A 20,868-nucleotide genomic window follows, 5' to 3' on the forward strand; every position below is an offset into this window, starting at 1 on the left:
GTCTGTCTCATAGCTGGAGGGCAGTACTGGTCCCGTCCGTCTCATAGCTGGAGCGCAGTACTGGTCCCGTCCGTCTCATAGCTGGAGGGCAGTACTGGTCCCGTCTGTCTCATAGCTGGAGTGCAGTACTGGTCCCATCCGTCTCATAGCTGGAGTGCAGTACTGGTCCCGTCCGTCTCATAGCTGGAGGGCAGTACTCGTCCCGTCCGTCTCATAGCTGGAGCGCAGTACTGGTCCCGTCCGTCTCATAGCTGGAGTGCAGTACTGGTCCCGTCCATCTCATAGCTGGAGTGCAGTACTGGTCCCGTCCGTCTCATAGCTGGAGTGCAGTACTGGTCCCGTCCGTCTCATAGCTGGAGTGCAGTACTGGTCCCGTCCGTCTCATAGCTGGAGTGCAGTACTGGTCCCGTCCGTCTCATAGCTGGAGCGCAGTACTGGTCCCGTCCATCTCATAGCTGGAGTGCAATACTGGTCCCGTCCGTCTCATAGCTGGAGTGCAGTACTGGTCCCGTCCGTCTCATAGCTGGAGTGCAGTACTGGTCCCGTCCGTCTCATAGCTGGAGCGCAGTACTGGTCCCGTCCGTATCATAGCTGGAGCGCAGTACTCGTCCCGTCCGTCTCATAGCTGGAGTGCAGTACTCGTCCCGTCCGTCTCATAGCTGGAGTGCAGTACTCGTCCCGTCCGTCTCATAGCTGGAGCGCAGTACTCGTCCCGTCCGTCTCATAGCTGGAGCGCAGTACTGGTCCCGTCCGTCTCATAGCTGGAGCGCAGTACTCGTCCCGTCCGTCTCATAGCTGGAGCGCAGTACTGGTCCCGTCCGTCTCATAGCTGGAGGGCAGTACTGGTCCCGTCCGTCTCATAGCTGGAGCGCAGTACTGGTCCCGTCCGTCTCATAGCTGGAGTGCAGTACTGGTCCCGTCCATCTCATAGATGGAGTGCAGTACTGGTCCCGTCCGTCTCATAGCTGGAGTGCAGTACTGGTCCCGTCCGTCTCATAGCTGGAGTGCAGTACTGGTTCCATCCGTTTTATAGCTGGAGTGCAGTACTGGTCCCATCCGTCTCATAGCTGGAGTGCAGTACTGGTCCCATCCGTCTCATAGCTGGAGTGCAGTACTCGTCCCGTCCGTCTCATAGCTGGAGCGCAGTACTGGCCCCATCCGTCTCATAGCTGGAGGGCAGTACTGGTCCCGTCCGTCTCATAGCTGGAGGGCAGTACTGGTCCCGTCCGTCTCATAGCTGGAGGGCAGTACTGGTCCCGTCCGTCTCATAGCTGGAGGGCAGTACTGGTCCCGTCCGTCTCATAGCTGGAGGGCAGTATCTTTGTTTATGCTTTGTCTTACATTCCCCAAGTAAGAGGTAAAGGTGCAGCCACCTGTTGTATTTGTCACAGGTGCTTTCAGGGAACAGAATGGCGCCCCAGTGTGTATGTGTGTGTGTGTGTGCGTGGGGGGGGGGGGGGGGGGGTTGGTGGGTGATCGGGGGTATCCAGGACAGGCAGTATTCCTTCCCTCCTGCGGCCTCACCACACAGGGGGTCTCCTCCACCATACGGTAGTTTCCAGCAGTAAGAAGCGCTGATAAGCGTCACGTCTCGCTGCAGTAGGACATTTGGGCTAGTGGCGTGTCTTGTGGCACCAGCAGATGATATTCCCTTACACACATGCCAATACACGTTGTACTGAGGCAGTAATTAGCGTTGCAGGGTTTACATTAGGGACTCAGCAGTGTTTTAGCTATTAAGCAGAATTAGCGCGGGGGACACATGGTTTCCATAAAGTTGGGAGATGAGTTTTGCCAGAATCTTCCATAACTTCACCTTAGCTGAGGAGTGACTCAGTGTGATTCAGACGTTCCCTGACTGTTCCTGTAAGAGGAATACATCCCTGACTTGTTTTCACATCTAGAAGATAGAAAAAGCTGGAGGAGCGGGGACCTGGGAATGTTACAGGAGCACCTCTGCCCTTCAGCTGTTCTCTCTGTCCAGAATCTCTTACAGAGCCACTGGCTAAAAATATAAGACGCTGCAGTATGAAAGCGCCCTGTAACACTTATATCTGCTATATCTGTCGCCCTGTAACACTTATATCTGCTATATCTGTCCCCCCTGTAACACTTACATCTGCTATATCTGTCCCCCCGTAACATTTACATCTGCTATATCTGTCCCCCTGTAACACTTATATCTGCTATATCTGTCGCCCTGTAACACTTACATCTGCTATATCTGTCCCCCTGTAACACTTATATCTGCTATATCTGTCCCCCTGTAACACTTATATCTGCTATATCTGTCGCCCTGTAACACTTATATCTGCTATATCTGTCCCCCTGTAACACTTATATCTGCTATATCTGTCCCCCTGTAACACTTATATCTGTTATATCTGTCCCCCTGTAACACCTACATCTGCTATATCTGTCCCCCTGTAACACTTATATCTGCTATATCTGTCCCCCTGTAACACTTATATCTGCTATATCTGCTATATCTGTCGCCCTGTAACACTTACATCTGCTATATCTGTCCCCCTGTAACACTTACATCTGCTATATCTGTCCCCCTGTAACATTTACATGTGCTATATCTGTCCCCCTGTAACATTTACACCTGCTATATCTGTCGCCCTGTAACACTTACATCTGCTATATCTGTCGCCCTGTAACACTTACATCTGCTATATCTGTCCCCCTGTAACATTTACATCTGCTATATCTATCCCCCTGTAACACTTACATCTGCTATATCTGTCCCCCTGTAACACTTATATCTGCTATATCTGTCACCCTGTAACACTTATATCTGCTATATCTGTCACCCTGTAACACTTATATCTGCTATATCTGTCACCCTGTAACACTTATATCTGCTATATCTGTCGCCCTGTAACACTTACATCTGCTATATCTATCCCCTGTAACACTTATATCTGCTATATCTGTCACCCTGTAACACTTATATCTGCTATATCTGTCCCCCTGTAACACTTACATCTGCTATATCTGTCCCCCTGTAACACTTATATCTGCTATATCTGTCGCCCTGTAACACTTACATCTGCTATATCTGTCCCCTTGTAACACTTACATCTGCTATATCTGTCCCCTGTAACACTTACATCTGCTATATCTGTCGCCCTGTAACTCTTACATCTGCTATATCTGTCCCCCTGTAACATTTACACTGCTATGTCTGTCGCCCTGTAACACTTACATCTGCTATATCTGTCCCCCTGTAACATTTACATCTGCTATATCTGCCCCCCTGTTACACTTACATCTGCTATATCTGTCCCCCTGTAACATTTACATCTGCTATATCTGTCCCCCTGTAACACTTACATCTGCTATATCTGTCCCCCTGTAACACTTACATCTGCTATATCTGTCCCCTGTAACACTTACATCTGCTATATCTGTCCCCCTGTAACACTTACATCTGCTATATCTGTCCCCTGTAACACTTACATCTGCTGTATCTGTCGCCCCGTAACATTTACATCTGCTATATCTGTCCCCCCGTAACATTCACATCTGCTATATCTGTCGCCCTGTAACACATCTGCTATATCTGTCGCCCTGTAACATTTGCATCTGCTATATCTGTCGTCCTGTAACACTTACATCTGCTATATCTATCACCCTGTAACACTTACATCTGCTATATCTGTCCCCCTGTAACATTTACATCTGCTATATCTGTCGCCCTGTAACACTTACATCTGCTATATCTGTCGCCCTGTAACATTTACATCTGCTATATCTGTCCCCCTGTAACACTTACATCTGCTATATCTGTCCCCCTGTAACATTTACACTGCTATATCTGTCCCCCTGTAACATTTACACTGCTATATCTGTCCCCCTGTAACATTTACGTCTGCTATATCTGTCCCCCTGTAACATTTACGTCTGCTATATCTGTCCCCCTGTAACATTTACACTGCTATATCTGTCCCCCTGTAACATTTACATCTGCTATATCTGTCCCCCTGTAACATTTACACTGCTATATCTGTCCCCCTGTAACATTTACACTGCTATATCTGTCGCCCTGTAACATTTACATCTGCTATATCTGTCCCCCTGTAACATTTACACTGCTATGTCTGTCGCCCTGTAACACTTACATCTGCTATATCTGTCCCTCTGTAACATTTACATCTGCTATATCTGCCCCCGTTACACTTACATCTGCTATATCTGTCCCCCTGTAACATTTACATCTGCTATATCTGTCCCCCTGTAACACTTACATCTGCTATATCTGTCCCCTGTAACACTTACATCTGCTATATCTGTCCCCTGTAACACTTACATCTGCTATATCTGTCACCCTGCAACATTTACATCTGCTATATCTATCGCCCTGTAACACTTACATCTGCTATATCTGTCGCCCTGTAACACTTACATCTGCTATATCTGTCCCCTGTAACACTTACATCTGCTATATCTGTCCCCCTGTAACACTTACATCTGCTATATCTGTCCCCTGTAACACTTACATCTGCTGTATCTGTCGCCCTGTAACATTTACATCTGCTATATCTGTCCCCCTGTAACACTTACATCTGCTATATATGTCCCCCTGTAACATTTACACTGCTATATCTGTCACCCTGCAACATTTACATCTGCTATATCTGTCCCCCTGTAACACTTAGATCTGCTATTTCTGTTGCCCTGTAACATTTACATCTGCTATATCTGTCGCCCTGTAACACTTACATCTGCTATATCTGTCGCCCTGTAACATTTACATCTGCTATATCTGCCGCCCTGTAACATTTACATCTGCTATATCTGTCCCCCTGTAACACTTGCATCTGCTATATCTGTCCCCTGTAACACTTACATCTGCTATATCTGTCGCCCTGTAACATTTACATCTGCTATATCTGTCCCCTGTAACACTTACATCTGCTATATCTGTCCCCCTGTAACACTTACATCTGCTATATCTGTCCCCCTGTAACACTTACATCTGCTATATCTGTCCCCCTGTAACACTTACATCTGCTATATCTGTCCCCCTGTAACACTTACATCTGCTATATCTGTCCCCTGTAACACTTACATCTGCTATATCTGTCCCCTGTAACACTTACATCTGCTATATCTATCGCCCTGTAACACTTACATCTGCTATATCTGTCGCCCTGTAACACTTACATCTGCTATATCTGTCCCCTGTAACACTTACATCTGCTATATCTGTCCCCCTGTAACACTTACATCTGCTATATCTGTCCCCTGTAACACTTACATCTGCTGTATCTGTCGCCCTGTAACATTTACATCTGCTATATCTGTCCCCCTGTAACACTTACATCTGCTATATATGTCCCCCTGTAACATTTACACTGCTATATCTGTCACCCTGCAACATTTACATCTGCTATATCTGTCCCCCTGTAACACTTAGATCTGCTATTTCTGTTGCCCTGTAACATTTACATCTGCTATATCTGTCGCCATGTAACACTTACATCTGCTATATCTGTCGCCCTGTAACATTTACATCTGCTATATCTGTCGCCCTGTAACATTTACATCTGCTATATCTGTCCCCCTGTAACACTTACATCTGCTATATCTGTCCCCTGTAACACTTACATCTGCTATATCTGTCGCCCTGTAACATTTACATCTGCTATATCTGTCCCCTGTAACACTTACATCTGCTATATCTGTCCCCTTGTAACATTTACATCTGCTATATATGTCCCCCTGTAACACTTACATCTGCTATATCTGTCCCCCTGTATAATTTACATCTGCTATATATGTCCCCTGTAACATTTACATCTGCTATATCTGTCCCCCTGTAACATTTATATCTGCTATATCTGTCCCCCTGTAACATTTACATCTGCTATATATGTCCCCCTGTAACACTTACATCTGCTATATCTGTCCCCATCTATGACAGAACGTCAGAGACCATCGCTGTATGTGGCTTAGTCTGTTGTGGCCTGCTGTTTTAGGCTGTTAAAGCTGATTTATTGGCGTATTGTGTAGATGACAGAAACAGGTATTAGCGGCATATAATTATAAAGGGCCTATTTACTGATATGCGGAGATAGTAATTAGTTATCACATTATAGGACATCTTTTGCTGCAGTATAACAGTAAAACTTGTCCGGTGCAGATTAGTGATGCACAACCCCTGGCGACGCTGACCGGCAGTGGTAAGAGGACTATTACTGCGTCACCAGTCAGCCTGGGGTCCTGCTGTGCACGAGCTGCAGAACTGGGCACTACCGTCATGGGCTCCCAGCTCCACTTTCATGCAAAATAAATAAATAGGTAAATGTATATTGTGATAGAACCCCATAGACAGAGTACAGTACAACTCACTTTATTTCCACCTCAGGCAGGTTACACGGCACGTGCAGGTTTTGCAGGTCAGGCTTTACAGCCATTCTTTAAACAGCAGCACAACATTCCAAGTTCTAATAAGCACAAGTAGTACAGATTCCAAATGGCTCCTAAAGTAACCCCATACCCCCCAACCTTTCATCTGGCCACTTGCTGGCATCAGGAGCACTGACCTACTGAACAAACACATTTTTAAAGGTAGCAGACAAGTTGTAGTAATTAGCCCAGCTGTGGCTTACAACAGACTCAGCCAAAACCTGCACTGGATTCCATCAGACCTGTTGTGCTGCTCCACTCCTGCAAAAGCCTGCCGTTCCGCATTAACCTCATGTGGAATCATGCTGTCCCTGCCACAGTATATATATATATATATATATATATATACAGGTTGAGTATCCCTTATACAAAATGCTTGGGAGCAGAGGTATTTTGGATATGGGATTTTTCCGTATTTTGGAATAATTGCATACCATAATGAGATATCATGGCGATGGGACCCAAGTCTAAGCACAGAATGCATTTATGTTTCATATACACCTTATACACACAGCCTGAAGGTCATTTAATACAATATTTTCTCTTACGTCCTAGAGGATGCTGGGGACTCCGTAAGGACCATGGGGTATAGACGGGCTCCGCAGGAGATAGGGCACCTAAAAAGAACTTTGACTATTGGTGTGCACTGGCTCCTCCCTCTATGCCCCTCCTCCAGACCTCAGTTAGATTCTGTGCCCAGAGGAGAATGGGTGCACTGCAGAGAGCTCTCCAGAGTTTTCTGTTGAAGAAGAATTTTGTTAGGTTTTTTATTTTCAGGGAGTCCTGTTGGCAACAGGCTCCCTGCATTGTGGGACCGAAGACAGAGAAGCAGAGCTGGCTTGTCAAGTTGGGCACTGCTTCTAAGGCTACTGGACACCATTAGCTCCACAGGGAGTCGGAACACAGGTCTCACCTAGGGTTCGTCCCGGAGCCGCACCGCCGTCCTCCTCACAGATGCCGAAGGTAGAAGCGGATAGAGAAGACAGAAGACATCTTAGGCGGCAGAAGACATCAGATCTTCATGAGGTAAGGCGCGCAGCGGTAAGCTGCGCGCCATTGCTCCCAGTCACACACACACAGAGCAGCACTGAAGGGTGCAGGGCGCAGGGGGGGGGCGCCCTGGGCAGCAATAAACCTCACATTTTGGCATAAATACAGTGGGATTAGACTGCGGAGGCAGTAAATCTATGATCCCCCGCCATTTTATTGAAAAATCACTGGGACCGAAGCCCGCCGTCGGGTGGGCGGCGCTTGATCCTTAGCACTAACCAGCGCCATTTTCTCCACAGAAGCTGCATGAGAAAGAAAACGCTGGCTCCCTGGTCTCTCCCCTGCTGAACACAGGCTGGAATAAAGAGGAGGGGGGCACTTTGGCGACGCAGTGAGTGGTAATTGACATAATATATATAAAAAAGCGCTATCTGGATATATATATTTTCTTCCAGTGTTGTTAAGCGCTGGTGTGTGCTGGCATACTCTTTCTCTGTCTCTCCTTAGGACCTGGTTGGGGTTTTGTCCCCTTATAGGTTAATCCCTGTGTGTTTGGGGTGTCGGTACGTGTGTGTCGACATGTCTGAGGCGGAAGGCTTCTCCAAGGAGGAGGTGGAGCAAATGAGTGGTGTGTCCCCGTCGGTTGTGCCGACTCCAGATTGGATGGACATGTGGCATACGTTGCATGCAAGTGTGGCATCTTTACATAAAAGGCTTGATAAGGCTGGTTTAGGGGGGACATCAGGCGGTCAATCCTCAGATTGGACCGACTCACAGGGCCCGTCGGGGTCTCAAAAGCATCCCTTAACACAAGACACTACTACCGACATGGATTCTGATTCCAGTGTCGATTATGCGAAGTAAAATTGCACCCTAGGGTGACTAAAACCATTCAGTGTATGATTGTGGCAATAAGGGATGTGTTGCATATTGTGGATGAACCCTCGGTCCCCGACACAAGGGTACACATGTTTAAGGAAAAGAAACAGATTATTAACTTTCCCACATCTCATGAATTAAATGAATTCTTTGGAAAAGCTTGGGAGACTCCAGATAAGAGACCGCAGATCCCCAAAAGAATTTTTATGGCATACAGCGGCCCTTAAGGACCCTGCAGATCGCAGGCAAGAAACTACCTTAAAGGGTATTTATTCTCATACGGGTGCTGTGTTAAGACCGACGATTGCGTCGGCATGGGTGTGTAGCGCAATTGCAGCTTGGACAGATGAGCTGACATCAATTTGATACTATGGATAAGGATACTATATTCCTAACTCTAGCCCATATAAAAGACGTAGTCTTATTTATGAGGGATGCTCAAAGGGACATTGGATTGCTAGCTTCTAGGGCCAATGCCATGTCTATCTCAGCGAGAAGATCCTTATGGACTCGCCAATGGACGGGTGATGCGGATTCCAAAAAACATATGGAAGTACTACCCTATAAGGGTGAGGTATTGTTTGGGGATGGGCTGACGGACCTGGTTTCCACAGCTACAGCAGGTAAATCAAATTTTTTACCATATATTCCCCAACAGCAAAAGAAAGCAACACCCTATCAGATGCAGTCCTTTCGGTCGCACAAGTCCAAAAGAGGTCGGGGATCCTCTTTCCTCGCCAGAGGTAAGGGCAGAGGCAAGAGAGCACCTGCTTCGGCAGGTGCCCAGGAACAAAAGTCCTCCCCGGCTGCTCCAAAACCCACAGCATGACGCTGGGGCTCCCCTGAGGGAGTCCGCACCGGTGGGGCCACGTCTTCGACTTTTCAGTCAGGCCTGGGTCAGTTCGGACCTGAATCCCTGGGTGTTGGAAATAGTTTCCCAGGGTTACAAATTGGAATTCGAGGATGTGCCCCCGAGCCGATTTTTCAAATCGGCCCTACCAGCTTTCACATCGGAAAGGGATATAGTGTTAGCTGCAATTCAAACGCTGTGTATACAGCAAGCGATAATCAAGGTTCCCCTGCACCAGCAGGGAAGAGGTTACTACTCAACCCTATTTGTGGTCCCGAAACCGGACGGTTCGGTCAGACCTATTTTGAATCTGAAATCCCTAAACCTGTACATAAAAAGATTCAAATTCAAAATGGAATCTCTCAGAGCAATAATAGGAGGAGGGGGAGGAGGGGGAGTTTATGGTGTCTCTGGACATAAAGGATGCGTACCTTCATGTCCCCATATATGCCCCCCATCAGGAATACCTGAGATTCGCTGTACAGGATTGTCATTACCAATTTCAGACGTTGCCGTTTGGACTTTCCACAGCCCTGAGGATTTTCACCAAGATAATGGCGGAAATGATGGTGGTCCTGCGCAAGCATGGAGTCACAATTATCCCATACTTGGACGATCTCCTGATAAAAGCGAGATCAAGGGAGAAATTGCTGAGCAGTGTGGCGCTCTCTCTGAGAGTGCTCCAGCAACACGGTTGGATTCTAAATCTACCGAAGTCACAGTTGATTCCGACAACTCGACTACCGTTCCTAGGTATGATACTGGATACGGAACAAATGAAGGTCTTCCTCCCAATAGAGAAAGCCCAAGACATCCAGAACATAATCAGAGACCTGCTAAAACCGAAAAGGGTGTCAGTTCACCAATGCACTCGAGTTCTGGGGAAAATGGTGGCGGCCTACGAGGCCATTCCCTTCGGAAGTTTCCATGCAAGGACTTTTCAATGGGACCTTCTGGACAAGTGGTCCGGGTCCCATCTGCACTTACATCGGAAAATAACTCTGTCCCCAGGAACCAGAGTGTCCCTCCTGTGGTGGTTGCAAAGTGCTCACCTGCTGGAGGGTCGCCGGTTCGGGATTCAGGACTGGATCCTGGTTACCACGGACACGAGCCTCCGAGGATGGGGAGCGGTCACACAGGGAAAGACTTTTCAGGGTTTTTGGTTAGACCAGGAGTCCTGTCTACACATCAATGTGTTGGAACTCAGGGCCATTTACAACGACCTTCGACAAGCGGAGAGTTTTCTTCGAAACCTTCCGGTTCTGATTCAATCAGACAGTGTCACAGCAGTGGCTCATGTGAACCGCCAAGGCGGGACAAGAAGCAGAGTCGCGATGGCGGAAGCCACAAGGATCCTTCGCTGGGCGGAAAATCATGTAAGCGCTCTGTCGGCTGTCTTCATTCCGGGAGTGGACAACTGGGAAGCAGACTTCCTCAGCAGACACGATCTCCATCCAGGAGAGTGGGGACTTCATCAAGAAGTCTTTGCAGACGTAACACGTCTTTGGGGAACTCCTCAAATAGACATGATGGCGTCACGCCTCAACAAAAAACTTCGGAGGTATTGCGCCAGGTCTCGGGACCCTCAGGCAGTAGCAGTAGACGCACTAGTAACACCGTGGGTGTTCGAATCGGTCTACGTGTTTCCTCCTCTTCCTCTCATCACGAAAGTGTTGAGGATCATAAGACGAAGAAGAGTACAGACGATACTCGTTGTCCCAGACTGGCCTCGAAGGGCCTGGTACTCGGATCTACAAGAGATGCTCACAGGAGACCCCTGGCCTCTTCCTCTGAGGGAAGACCTGTTGCAGCAGGGGCCCTGTGTATTTCAAGACTTACCGCGGTTACGTTTGACGGCATGGCGGTTGAACGCCGAATCCTAGCAAAAAAGGGGATTCCGGAAGAGGTCATCCCTACTTTAATAAAGGCTAGGAAGGAGGTGACGATTAAACATTATCACCGTATCTGGCGAAAGTATGTGTCTTGGTGTGAGACCAAGAATGCACCTACGGAAGATTTTCATCTGGGTCGTCTTCTCCACTTCCTACAGACAGGAGTGGATATGGGCCTGAAATTAGGCTCGGTTAAGGTACAGATTTCGTCCCTCTCGATTTTCTTTTAGAAGGAATTGGCTTCTCTTCCAGAAGTCCAGACGTTTGTAAAGGGAGTGCTGCACATCCAGCCCCCTTTTGTGCCTCCAGTGGCACCATGGGACCTGAACGTGGTGTTGCAGTTCCTAAAATCACACTGGTTTGAACCGCTTAACAAGGTTGAGTTGAAATTTCTTACCTGGAAGGTGGTCATGTTGTTGGCCTTAGCATCAGCAAGGCGAGTGTCAGAATTGGCGGCTCTATCACACAAGAGCCCCTACTTGATTTTTCATGTGGATCGAGCAGAATTGAGGACACGTCCGCAATTTCTGCCTAAAGTGGTTTCGTCGTTCCATATGAATCAACCTATTGTGGTGCCTGTGGCTACCAGTGACTTGGAGGATTCCAGATCCCTGGACGTAGTCAGGGCCTTAAAAATTTATGTAGCCAGGACGGCTAGAATTAGGAAAACAGAGGCTCTGTTTGTCCTGTATGCGGCCAATAAGATTGGCGCTCCTGCTTCAAAGCAGACTATTGCTCGCTGGATCTGTAATACGATTCAGCAGGCTCACTCTACGGCTGGATTGCCGGTACCAAATTCGGTTAAGGCCCATTCCACTAGGAAGGTGGGCTCTTCTTGGGCGGCTGCCCGAGGCGTCTCGGCTTTACAACTTTGCGAGCGGCGACTTGGTCGGGGTCAAACACTTTTGCTAAATTCTACAAGTTTGATACCCTGGATGATGAGGACCTAGCGTTTGCTCAGTCGGTGCTGCAGAGTCGTCCGCACTCTCCCGCCCGATTGGATGCTTTGGTATAAACCCCATGGTCCTTACGGAGTCCCCAGCATCCTCTAGGACGTAAGAGAAAATAAGATTTTAAACCTACCGGTAAATCTATTTCTCCTAGTCCGTAGAGGATGCTGGGCGCCCGTCCCAGTGCGGAAACTCTGCAAGACTTGTATATAGTTGTTGCTTACATAAGGGTTATGTTACAGTTGAAATCGGTCTTGGACCGTTACTGTTGTTGTTCATACGGTTAACTGGTTATGTATGTTCCAGGTTACATGGTATGATTGGTGTGGGCTGGTATGAATCTTGCCCTTGGATTGCTAAATCCTGCCTTGTATTGTCCTTCTCCTCTGGGCACAGTTCTCTAACTGAGGTCTGGAGGAGGGGCATAGAGGGAGGAGCCAGTGCACACCCATAGTCAAAGTTCTTTTTAGGTGCCCTATCTCCTGCGGAGCCCGTCTATACCCCATGGTCCTTACGGAGTCCCCAGCATCCTCTACGGACTAGGAGAAATAGATTTACCGGTAGGTTTAAAATCTTATTTTTAATAACTTTGTGTATTAAACAAAGTTTGTGTACATTGAGCCATCAGAAAACAAAGGTTTCACTATCTCACTCTCACTCAAAAAAGTCCGTATTTCGGAATATTTGGATATGGGATACTCAACCTGTGTATATATATATATATATATATATATATATATTATTTGTATTATTGTAGGAGAAAAAAAGGCTTTATTTAAATGGTAGAACAAACAAAGAAAAAGTATACTCTGCGCCAAAAAACTATATAATACCAGTGTGCAGTCTGTCATGTATAATGATTGACTCAGTACAACTTCAATTATAAATAACCATTTTTATATTTTGGTTTGTTTAAAAGTTAGCAGCATAAGACACATACATATATAAACTTTGTAGCAATATTGCTCTCCAAATAAATAATATAAACAATATATTATATTCTAAAAATAACTTATTGGCTCTGTTTGGTAAAGATTATATTATTAGGCACTGGCGTCCCAGTGTCAGAAAACCTGATAGTAATGAAAAAGTCCCGCAAATAGGATAATGCAGTCTTCGTCTTCGTCTTGAGGAAGTCTCCGGTTGCCTAGGAGACGAAACGCGTTGACGCCCACTCCACATTGGTCTCTGTTTGGTCTCAGCTGTTTGTGGAACGGACCTACTGCTGCACACAGCCACAGCGGTCATCTGCACGTTGTGCACCGGGTGCTCCAGCCGACTGCCAGCCGCAGATTGCTATCCGAGAGGCGGCGGTCCGGAGCTCAAAGCCGGCAGTGTTCTGCATCACGTCTCGTCAGCCTTTAACATCACAGAAGCCGGCGAGTGTCAGCGGGTACCGCACACAGCTGTCCGCAGCGGCTTTAAGTTGGCCCGACTTTCTATTCATCTTTACCGGGTGTCTGCCTATGTCCTCCGCAGTGGGGTCAATTACCCGTGGTATGGAAACAACCAGAGCAATCATCTGATAAGATCATCAATCAGTGAAGCTGCTCTGCTAATGGAACGGTAATATAATTTGATCAATCTCTATACGTGCAATTTACTTTAAAACGGACCCTGTATCTATACAATCCAGGAACCAGCACATTGATAATTACCCATTACAACTAAAATATATATTATCAACAGAGAGACTGCATTATCCTATTTGCGGGACTTTTTCATTACTATCAGGTTTTCTGACACTGGGACGCCAGTGCCTAATAATATAATCTTTACCAAACAGAGCCAATAAGTTATTTTTAGAATATAATATATTGTTTATATTATTTATTTGGAGAGCAATATTGCTACAAAGTTTATATATGTATGTGTCTTATGCTGCTAACTTTTAAACAAACCAAAATATAAAAATGGTTATTTATAATTGAAGTTGTACTGAGTCAATCATTATACATGACAGACTGCACACTGGTATTATATAGTTTTTTGGCGCAGAGTATACTTTTTCTTTGTTTGTTCTACATAATCTTAAGCGACCTAGCAAGTTGCTTTTACTCAGCTGCCTATTCACATATCTCTTTATCCTTTTTAAAAAAAAATAGTTTGATATATTTATATATATATACATAATTTTTTGATTTCTAGAATTAGCGCCGGAATAGCAGATCTGTGACAATTGTCCAGTTCTGCAACCCACTAACCAGTCTTTATTTAAATGGTAAGCCACTATTTCCTAATGTAAGGACCCGCTGCAGTGGCCATACTGAGAAGGTGACTGAGATAACAGAGTGGCACGTTACATCCACTGCTGCTGTCACTACTCAGTTACTCAGTGATAGCTATAGCCTGGGGGTGGCGGAGAATTGTGTATGTACTTTTGCCACACCTGCGTGCACACGTCTACACGCCCATTCTAACCCTTATTCATACAGAGGGGCCTATTTATAAAGCAGTGAAAACTGTGGAGAAGTGAGCCTGTGGAGAAGAACCAATCAGCATTGAAGTAACATTTCTAATTTGCATACTATAAAATCAGACAGAGCAGCTGATTGGTTGCCATGGGAAACTTCTCCACTGACTCACTCCTCCACTCTTTTCACTGCTTCATGAGTAGACCCCAGAGTCACAAGTCAGCTGAAAAGACGACGCCCAGTGCGGAACGACGTGTAAGATACGGCCACACAAAGCCGCATACGGGCCAGGATGTAGAGAAGTCCGAGTTCAGCAGCCGTGTGTGACTATGGTGGTCATTCCGAGTTGATCGCTAGCTGCATTTGTTCGCAGCGCAGCGATCAGGCTAAAAAACGGCAGTTCTGCGTATGCGGTGCAATGCGCACGCGCGACGTATGGGCACAACGAACTATGCAGTTTTGCACAGGGTCTAGCGATGCATTTCAGCAGAGTGATTGACATGAACTGGGCGTTTCTGGGTGGCAGCTGACCATTTTCAGAGAGTGTACGGAAAAACGCAGGTGTGCCAGGAAAAACGCAGGTGTGGCTGGGCGAACGCTGGACGGGTGTGTGACGTCAAATCCAGAACTGAATAGACTGAAGTGATCGCAAGCGCCGAGTATGTTGTGAGCTACTCTGAAACTACACAAAAATTTTTTGCAGGCGCTCTGCGATACAACCGTTCGCACTCCTGCTAAGCTGAAATACACTCCCAGAGGGCGGCAGCATAGCGTTTGCACGGCTGCTAAAAATTGCTGGCGAGCGATCAATTCAGAATGACCCCCATTGGTCGAAGTCAGAGATTTATTTAAAGGGGCAATCATTTGCAGAGCACGGTTTAGCCGTGTAAATGGTTGCCCCAATCTGCTGTGCTGCGCCCAGTGTAAGATTCTCTGTGACCCTTATTATAGAACAGACCCTCCGTCTCCAGCAGTTTATAGGACTTCTGAGAAAGTGACGCCTTCCTTCCCCGCAGGCAGAACATTATATCGTGTCTTATCACAGGAAAAGGGTGATGTCATTGTCCAGGTGCAGCGCAGAGATAGGACGGAGCGATCTCGCCGTGCTCCTGCCAGATGCTACTATGAGTATTTATAGTATTGCTGTGTAATGGTGTCTAATGCTGCTCACACGGCAGTGCTTCTGACTGTCGCCTCTCCAGCATCTTTATCACATATCAAATAACTCAGCAGTTCTCAGGCGCAACATGTCTCCTGTGTATTGTGGCCTGATCCGTGATCCGCACCGTCCCCCTTAAATTGCTGCCGTCTGGGAGGTGGGCGGTATAATCTTCGGCGATGCATTTCGTTTCTTACTAATTCCCCCAGATATAAGAACCAGCATAAGAAGCGATTATTAGGGTAGACGGGTGATAAGAGTCTGACGGGAATACAAGCTGTAAATTCTGTTCATTCTCTCAAACATAATAAATCAATAATCCATACATCTGTACAAAGATATAAATGTATAGGCATATAGATACACAATATATGGCTGTATATTATAGTATTATGGTATGTTGCAGGTATGCTATACTGTGTACCCAGTTCTTGCTAAGTCCTCTCCTTGTCTGTGACAGGGTTTTCCTGGAGACTTTGGCGACAGAGGCCCCCCCGGTCCGGATGGAAGTCCTGTAAGTTTCTGCTATTACAGTGTTTTGCATTATTTTACAGAGAGAATGACGCAGTGACACGTGTTAGTTATTGTCTGGCTGCTGGCGACACTGACATCCTAATACTGACTTGTAGCACAACAGCGTCTCAGAGTAATTGCAGTAATATGGCACTATATAGTCCGTTATGGCGAGCGACGATGTGACCTGGAGATTACGCTGAAGTGCCCTGTTATTGCAGTTACAGGGTATGCTGCCATTTTTCTGTAGGGCACTAGCGCCAATTGAGGACGATAACATAAACAACTCATTGAAGTAACTTAGGAAAGATGCAGAGATAAGTTTGGGGCTGCGCACGCTGCTTGGAAACGGGGGACGCCCCAGGCAGATATTAGATAATAAAACACCTGGGTGAAGAAATAAATACAGCGAGTGATGTATAACATATATTTCTGCTCTCTGTACAGTGTGCAGCATTTACTCTCAGCAGATATTAGAAATAAATACAGCGAGTGATGTATAACATATATTTCTGCTCTCTGTACAGTGTGCAGCATTTACACTCAGCAGATATTAGATAATAAAACACCCGGGTGAAGAAATAAATACAGCGAGTGATGTATAACATATATTTCTGCGCTCTGTACAGTGTGCAGCATTTACTCTCAGCAGATATTAGATAATAAAACACCTGGGTGAGGAAATAAATACAGCGAGTGATGTATAACATATATTTCTGCTCTCTGTACAGTGTGCAGCATTTACTCTCAGCAGATATTAGATAATAAAACACCTGGGTGAAGAAATAAATACAGCGAGTGATGTATAGCATATATTTCTGCTCTCTGTACAGTGTGCAGCATTTACTCTCAGCAGATATTAGATAATATAACACCCGGGTGAAGAAATAAATACAGCGAGTGATGTATAACATATATTTCTGCTCTCTGTATAGTGTGCAGCATTTACTCTCAGCAGATATTAGATAATAACACACCTGGGTGAAGAAATAAATACAGCGAGTGATGTATAACATATATTTCTGCTCTCTGTACAGTGTGCAGCATTTACTCTCAGCAGATATTAGATAATAACACACCTGGGTGAAGAAATAAATACAGCGAGTGATGTATAACATATATTTCTGCTCTCTGTATAGTGTGCAGCATTTACTCTCAGCAGATATTAGATAATGAAACACCTGGGTGAAGAAATAAATACAGCGAGTGATGTATAACATATATTTCTGCTCTCTGTACAGTGTGCAGCATTTACTCTCAGCAGATATTAGATAATAAAACACCTGGGTGAAGAAATAAATACAGCGAGTGATGTATAACATATATTTCTGCTCTCTGTACAGTGTGCAGCATTTACTCTCAGCAGATATTAGAAATAAATACAGCGAGTGATGTATAACATATATTTCTGCTCTCTGTACAGTGTGCAGCATTTACACTCAGCAGATATTAGATAATAAAACACCCGGGTGAAGAAATAAATACAGCGAGTGATGTATAACATTTATTTCTGCGCTCTGTACAGTGTGCAGCATTTACTCTCAGCAGATATTAGATAATAAAACACCTGGGTGAGGAAATAAATACAGCGAGTGATGTATAACATATATTTCTGCTCTCTGTACAGTGTGCAGCATTTACTCTCAGCAGATATTAGATAATAAAACACCTGGGTGAAGAAATAAATACAGCGAGTGATGTATAGCATATATTTCTGCTCTCTGTACAGTGTGCAGCATTTACTCTCAGCAGATATTAGATAATATAACACCCGGGTGAAGAAATAAATACAGCGAGTGATGTATAACATATATTTCTGCTCTCTGTATAGTGTGCAGCATTTACTCTCAGCAGATATTAGATAATAACACACCTGGGTGAAGAAATAAATACAGCGAGTGATGTATAACATATATTTCTGCTCTCTGTACAGTGTGCAGCATTTACTCTCAGCAGATATTAGATAATAACACACCTGGGTGAAGAAATAAATACAGCGAGTGATGTATAACATATATTTCTGCTCTCTGTATAGTGTGCAGCATTTACTCTCAGCAGATATTAGATAATGAAACACCTGGGTGAAGAAATAAATACAGCGAGTGATGTATAACATATATTTCTGCTCTCTGTACAGTGTGCAGCATTTACTCTCAGCAGATATTAGATAATAAAACACCTGGGTGAAGAAATAAATACAGCGAGTGATGTATAACATATATTTCTGCTCTCTGTACAGTGTGCAGCATTTACTCTCAGCAGATATTAGATAATAAAACACCTGGGTGAAGAAATAAATACAGCGAGTGATGTATAACATATATTTCTGCTCTGTATAGTGTGCAGCATTTACTCTCAGCAGATATTAGATAATAAAACACCTGGGTGAAGAAATAAATACAGCGAGTGATGTATAACATATATTTCTGCTCTCTGTACAGTGTGCAGCATTTACTCTCAGCAGATATTAGATAATAAAACACCTGGGTGAAGAAATAAATACAGCGAGTGATGTATAACATATTTCTCTATCGTCCTAGTGGATGCTGGGGTTCCTGAAAGGACCATGGGGAATAGCGGCTCCGCAGGAGACAGGGCACAAAAAGTAAAGCTTTTTCCGATCAGGTGGTGTGCACTGGCTCCTCCCCCTATGACCCTCCTCCAGACTCCAGTTAGATTTTTGTGCCCGGCCGAGAAGGGTGCAATCTAGGTGGCTCTCCTAAAGAGCTGCTTAGAGAAAGTTTAGCTAGGTTTTTTATTTTACAGTGATTCCTGCTGGCAACAGGATCACTGCAGCGAGGGACTGAGGGGAGAAGGAGTCAACTCACCTGCGTGCAGGATGGATTGGTTTCTTGGCTACTGGACATCAAGCTCCAGAGGGACGATCACAGGTACAGCCTGGATGGTCACCGGAGCCACGCCGCCGGCCCCCTTGCAGATGCTGAAATCAGAAGAGGTCCAGAATCGGCGGCTGAAGACTCCTGCAGTCTTCTAAAGGTAGCGCACAGCACTGCAGCTGTGCGCCATTTTCCTCTCAGCACACTTCACACGGCAGTCACTGAGGGTGCAGGGCGCTGGGAGGGGGGCGCCCTGGGAGGCAAATGAGTACCTATAAAGGCTAAAAATACCTCACATATAGCCCTAGAGGCTATATGGAGATATTTAACCCCTGCCTAATTTTTCTAAATAGCGGGAGACGAGCCCGCCGGAAAAGGGGCGGGGCCTATCTCCTCAGCACACGGCGCCATTTCCTCTCACAGCTCCGCTGGTCAGGACGGCTCCCAAGTCTCTCCCCTGCACTGCACTACAGAAACAGGGTAAAACAGAGAGGGGGGGGCACATTTATGGCGATATTTTGATATAACAAAGCAGCTATAAGGGAGCACTTATTATAAGGCTATCCCTGATATATATATAGCGCTTTTGGTGTGTGCTGGCAAACTCTCCCTCTGTCTCCCCAAAGGGCTAGTGGGTCCTGTCTTCGTTAGGAGCATTCCCTGTGTGTCTGCTGTGTGTCGGTACGTGTGTGTCGACATGTATGAGGACGATATTGGTGTGGAGGCGGAGCAATTGCCAAATATGAGGATGTCACCCCCTAGGGAGTCGACACCAGAATGGATGCCTTTATTTATGGAACTACGGGATAGTGTCAACACGCTAAAGCAGTCGTTTGACGACATGAGACGGCCGGACAATCAATTAGTGCCTGTCCAGGCGACTCAAACACCGTCAGGGGCTGTGAAACGCCCTTTGCCTCAGTCGGTCGACACAGACCCAGACACAGGCGATGACTCAAGTGGTGACGGTGACGAATCAACCGTATTTTCCAGTAGGGCCACACGTTATATGATTTTGGCAATGAAGGAGGCGTTACATTTAGCTGATACTACAGGTACCACTAAACAGGGTATTATGTGGGGTATGAAAAAACTACCTATAGTTTTTCCTGAATCAGAAGAACTAAATGACGTGTGTAATGAAGCGTGGGTTGCCCCTGATAAAAAGCTGATAATTTCAAAGAAATTATTGGCATTATACCCTTTCCCGCCAGAGGTTAGGGAGCGCTGGGAAACACCTCCTAGGGTGGACAAGGCGCTAACACGCTTATCTAAACAAGTGGCGTTACCCTCTCCTGAGACGGCCGCACTTAAAGATCCATCAGATAGGAGGATGGAAAATATCCAAAAAAGTATATACACACATGCAGGTGTTATACTACGACCAGCTGTAGCGACTGCCTGGATGGGCAGTGCGGGGGTAGTTTGGTCAGAATCCCTGATTGAAAATATTGATACCCTGGACAGGGACAATATTTTACTGTCGTTAGAACAAATAAAGGATGCATTTCTTTATATGCGTGATGCACAGAGGGATATATGCACACTGGCATCACGGGTAAGTGCTATGTCCATTTCGGCCAGAAGAGCTTTATGGACGCGACAGTGGACAGGCGATGCGGATTCAAAACGGCATATGGAAGTTTTGCCGTATAAAGGGGAGGAGTTATTTGGAGTCGGTCTATCAGATTTGGTGGCCACGGCTACAGCCGGGAAATCCACCTTTCTACCTCAAGTCACTCCCCAACAGAAAAAGGCACCGACTTTTCAACCGCAGCCCTTTCGTTCCTTTAAAAATAAGAGAGCAAAGGGCTATTCATATCTGCCACGAGGCAAAGGTCGAGGGAAGAGACAGCAACACGCAGCTCCTTCCCAGGATCAGAAGCCCTCCCCGGCTTCTACAAAAGCCTCAGCATGACGCTGGGGCTTCTCAAGCGGACTCGGGGACCGTGGGGGGTCGTCTCAAA

General features: G+C 46.0%; 1 protein-coding gene across 4 annotated transcripts in view; it reads left to right on the forward strand.

The window, feature by feature from the left end:
- The window catches only part of COL24A1 (collagen type XXIV alpha 1 chain), a 767,149-nt gene that overhangs the window by 246,969 nt on the left and 499,312 nt on the right, over positions 1–20,868 (forward strand). For all 4 annotated transcript variants that reach the window (XR_010186531.1, XM_063938932.1, XM_063938934.1 and 1 more), the window contains exon 13: positions 16,012–16,065. Coding sequence is in view for 3 of the 4 variants with exons in the window: in XM_063938932.1 (XP_063795002.1) it covers positions 16,012–16,065 (54 nt within the window). In the remaining variant the exon portion in view is untranslated. The remainder of the gene's footprint in view (positions 1–16,011; positions 16,066–20,868) is intronic.

The sequence above is a fragment of the Pseudophryne corroboree genome, chromosome 9 (genome assembly GCF_028390025.1).
Source record: "Pseudophryne corroboree isolate aPseCor3 chromosome 9, aPseCor3.hap2, whole genome shotgun sequence".
Taxonomy (NCBI): Eukaryota; Metazoa; Chordata; class Amphibia; order Anura; family Myobatrachidae; genus Pseudophryne; species Pseudophryne corroboree.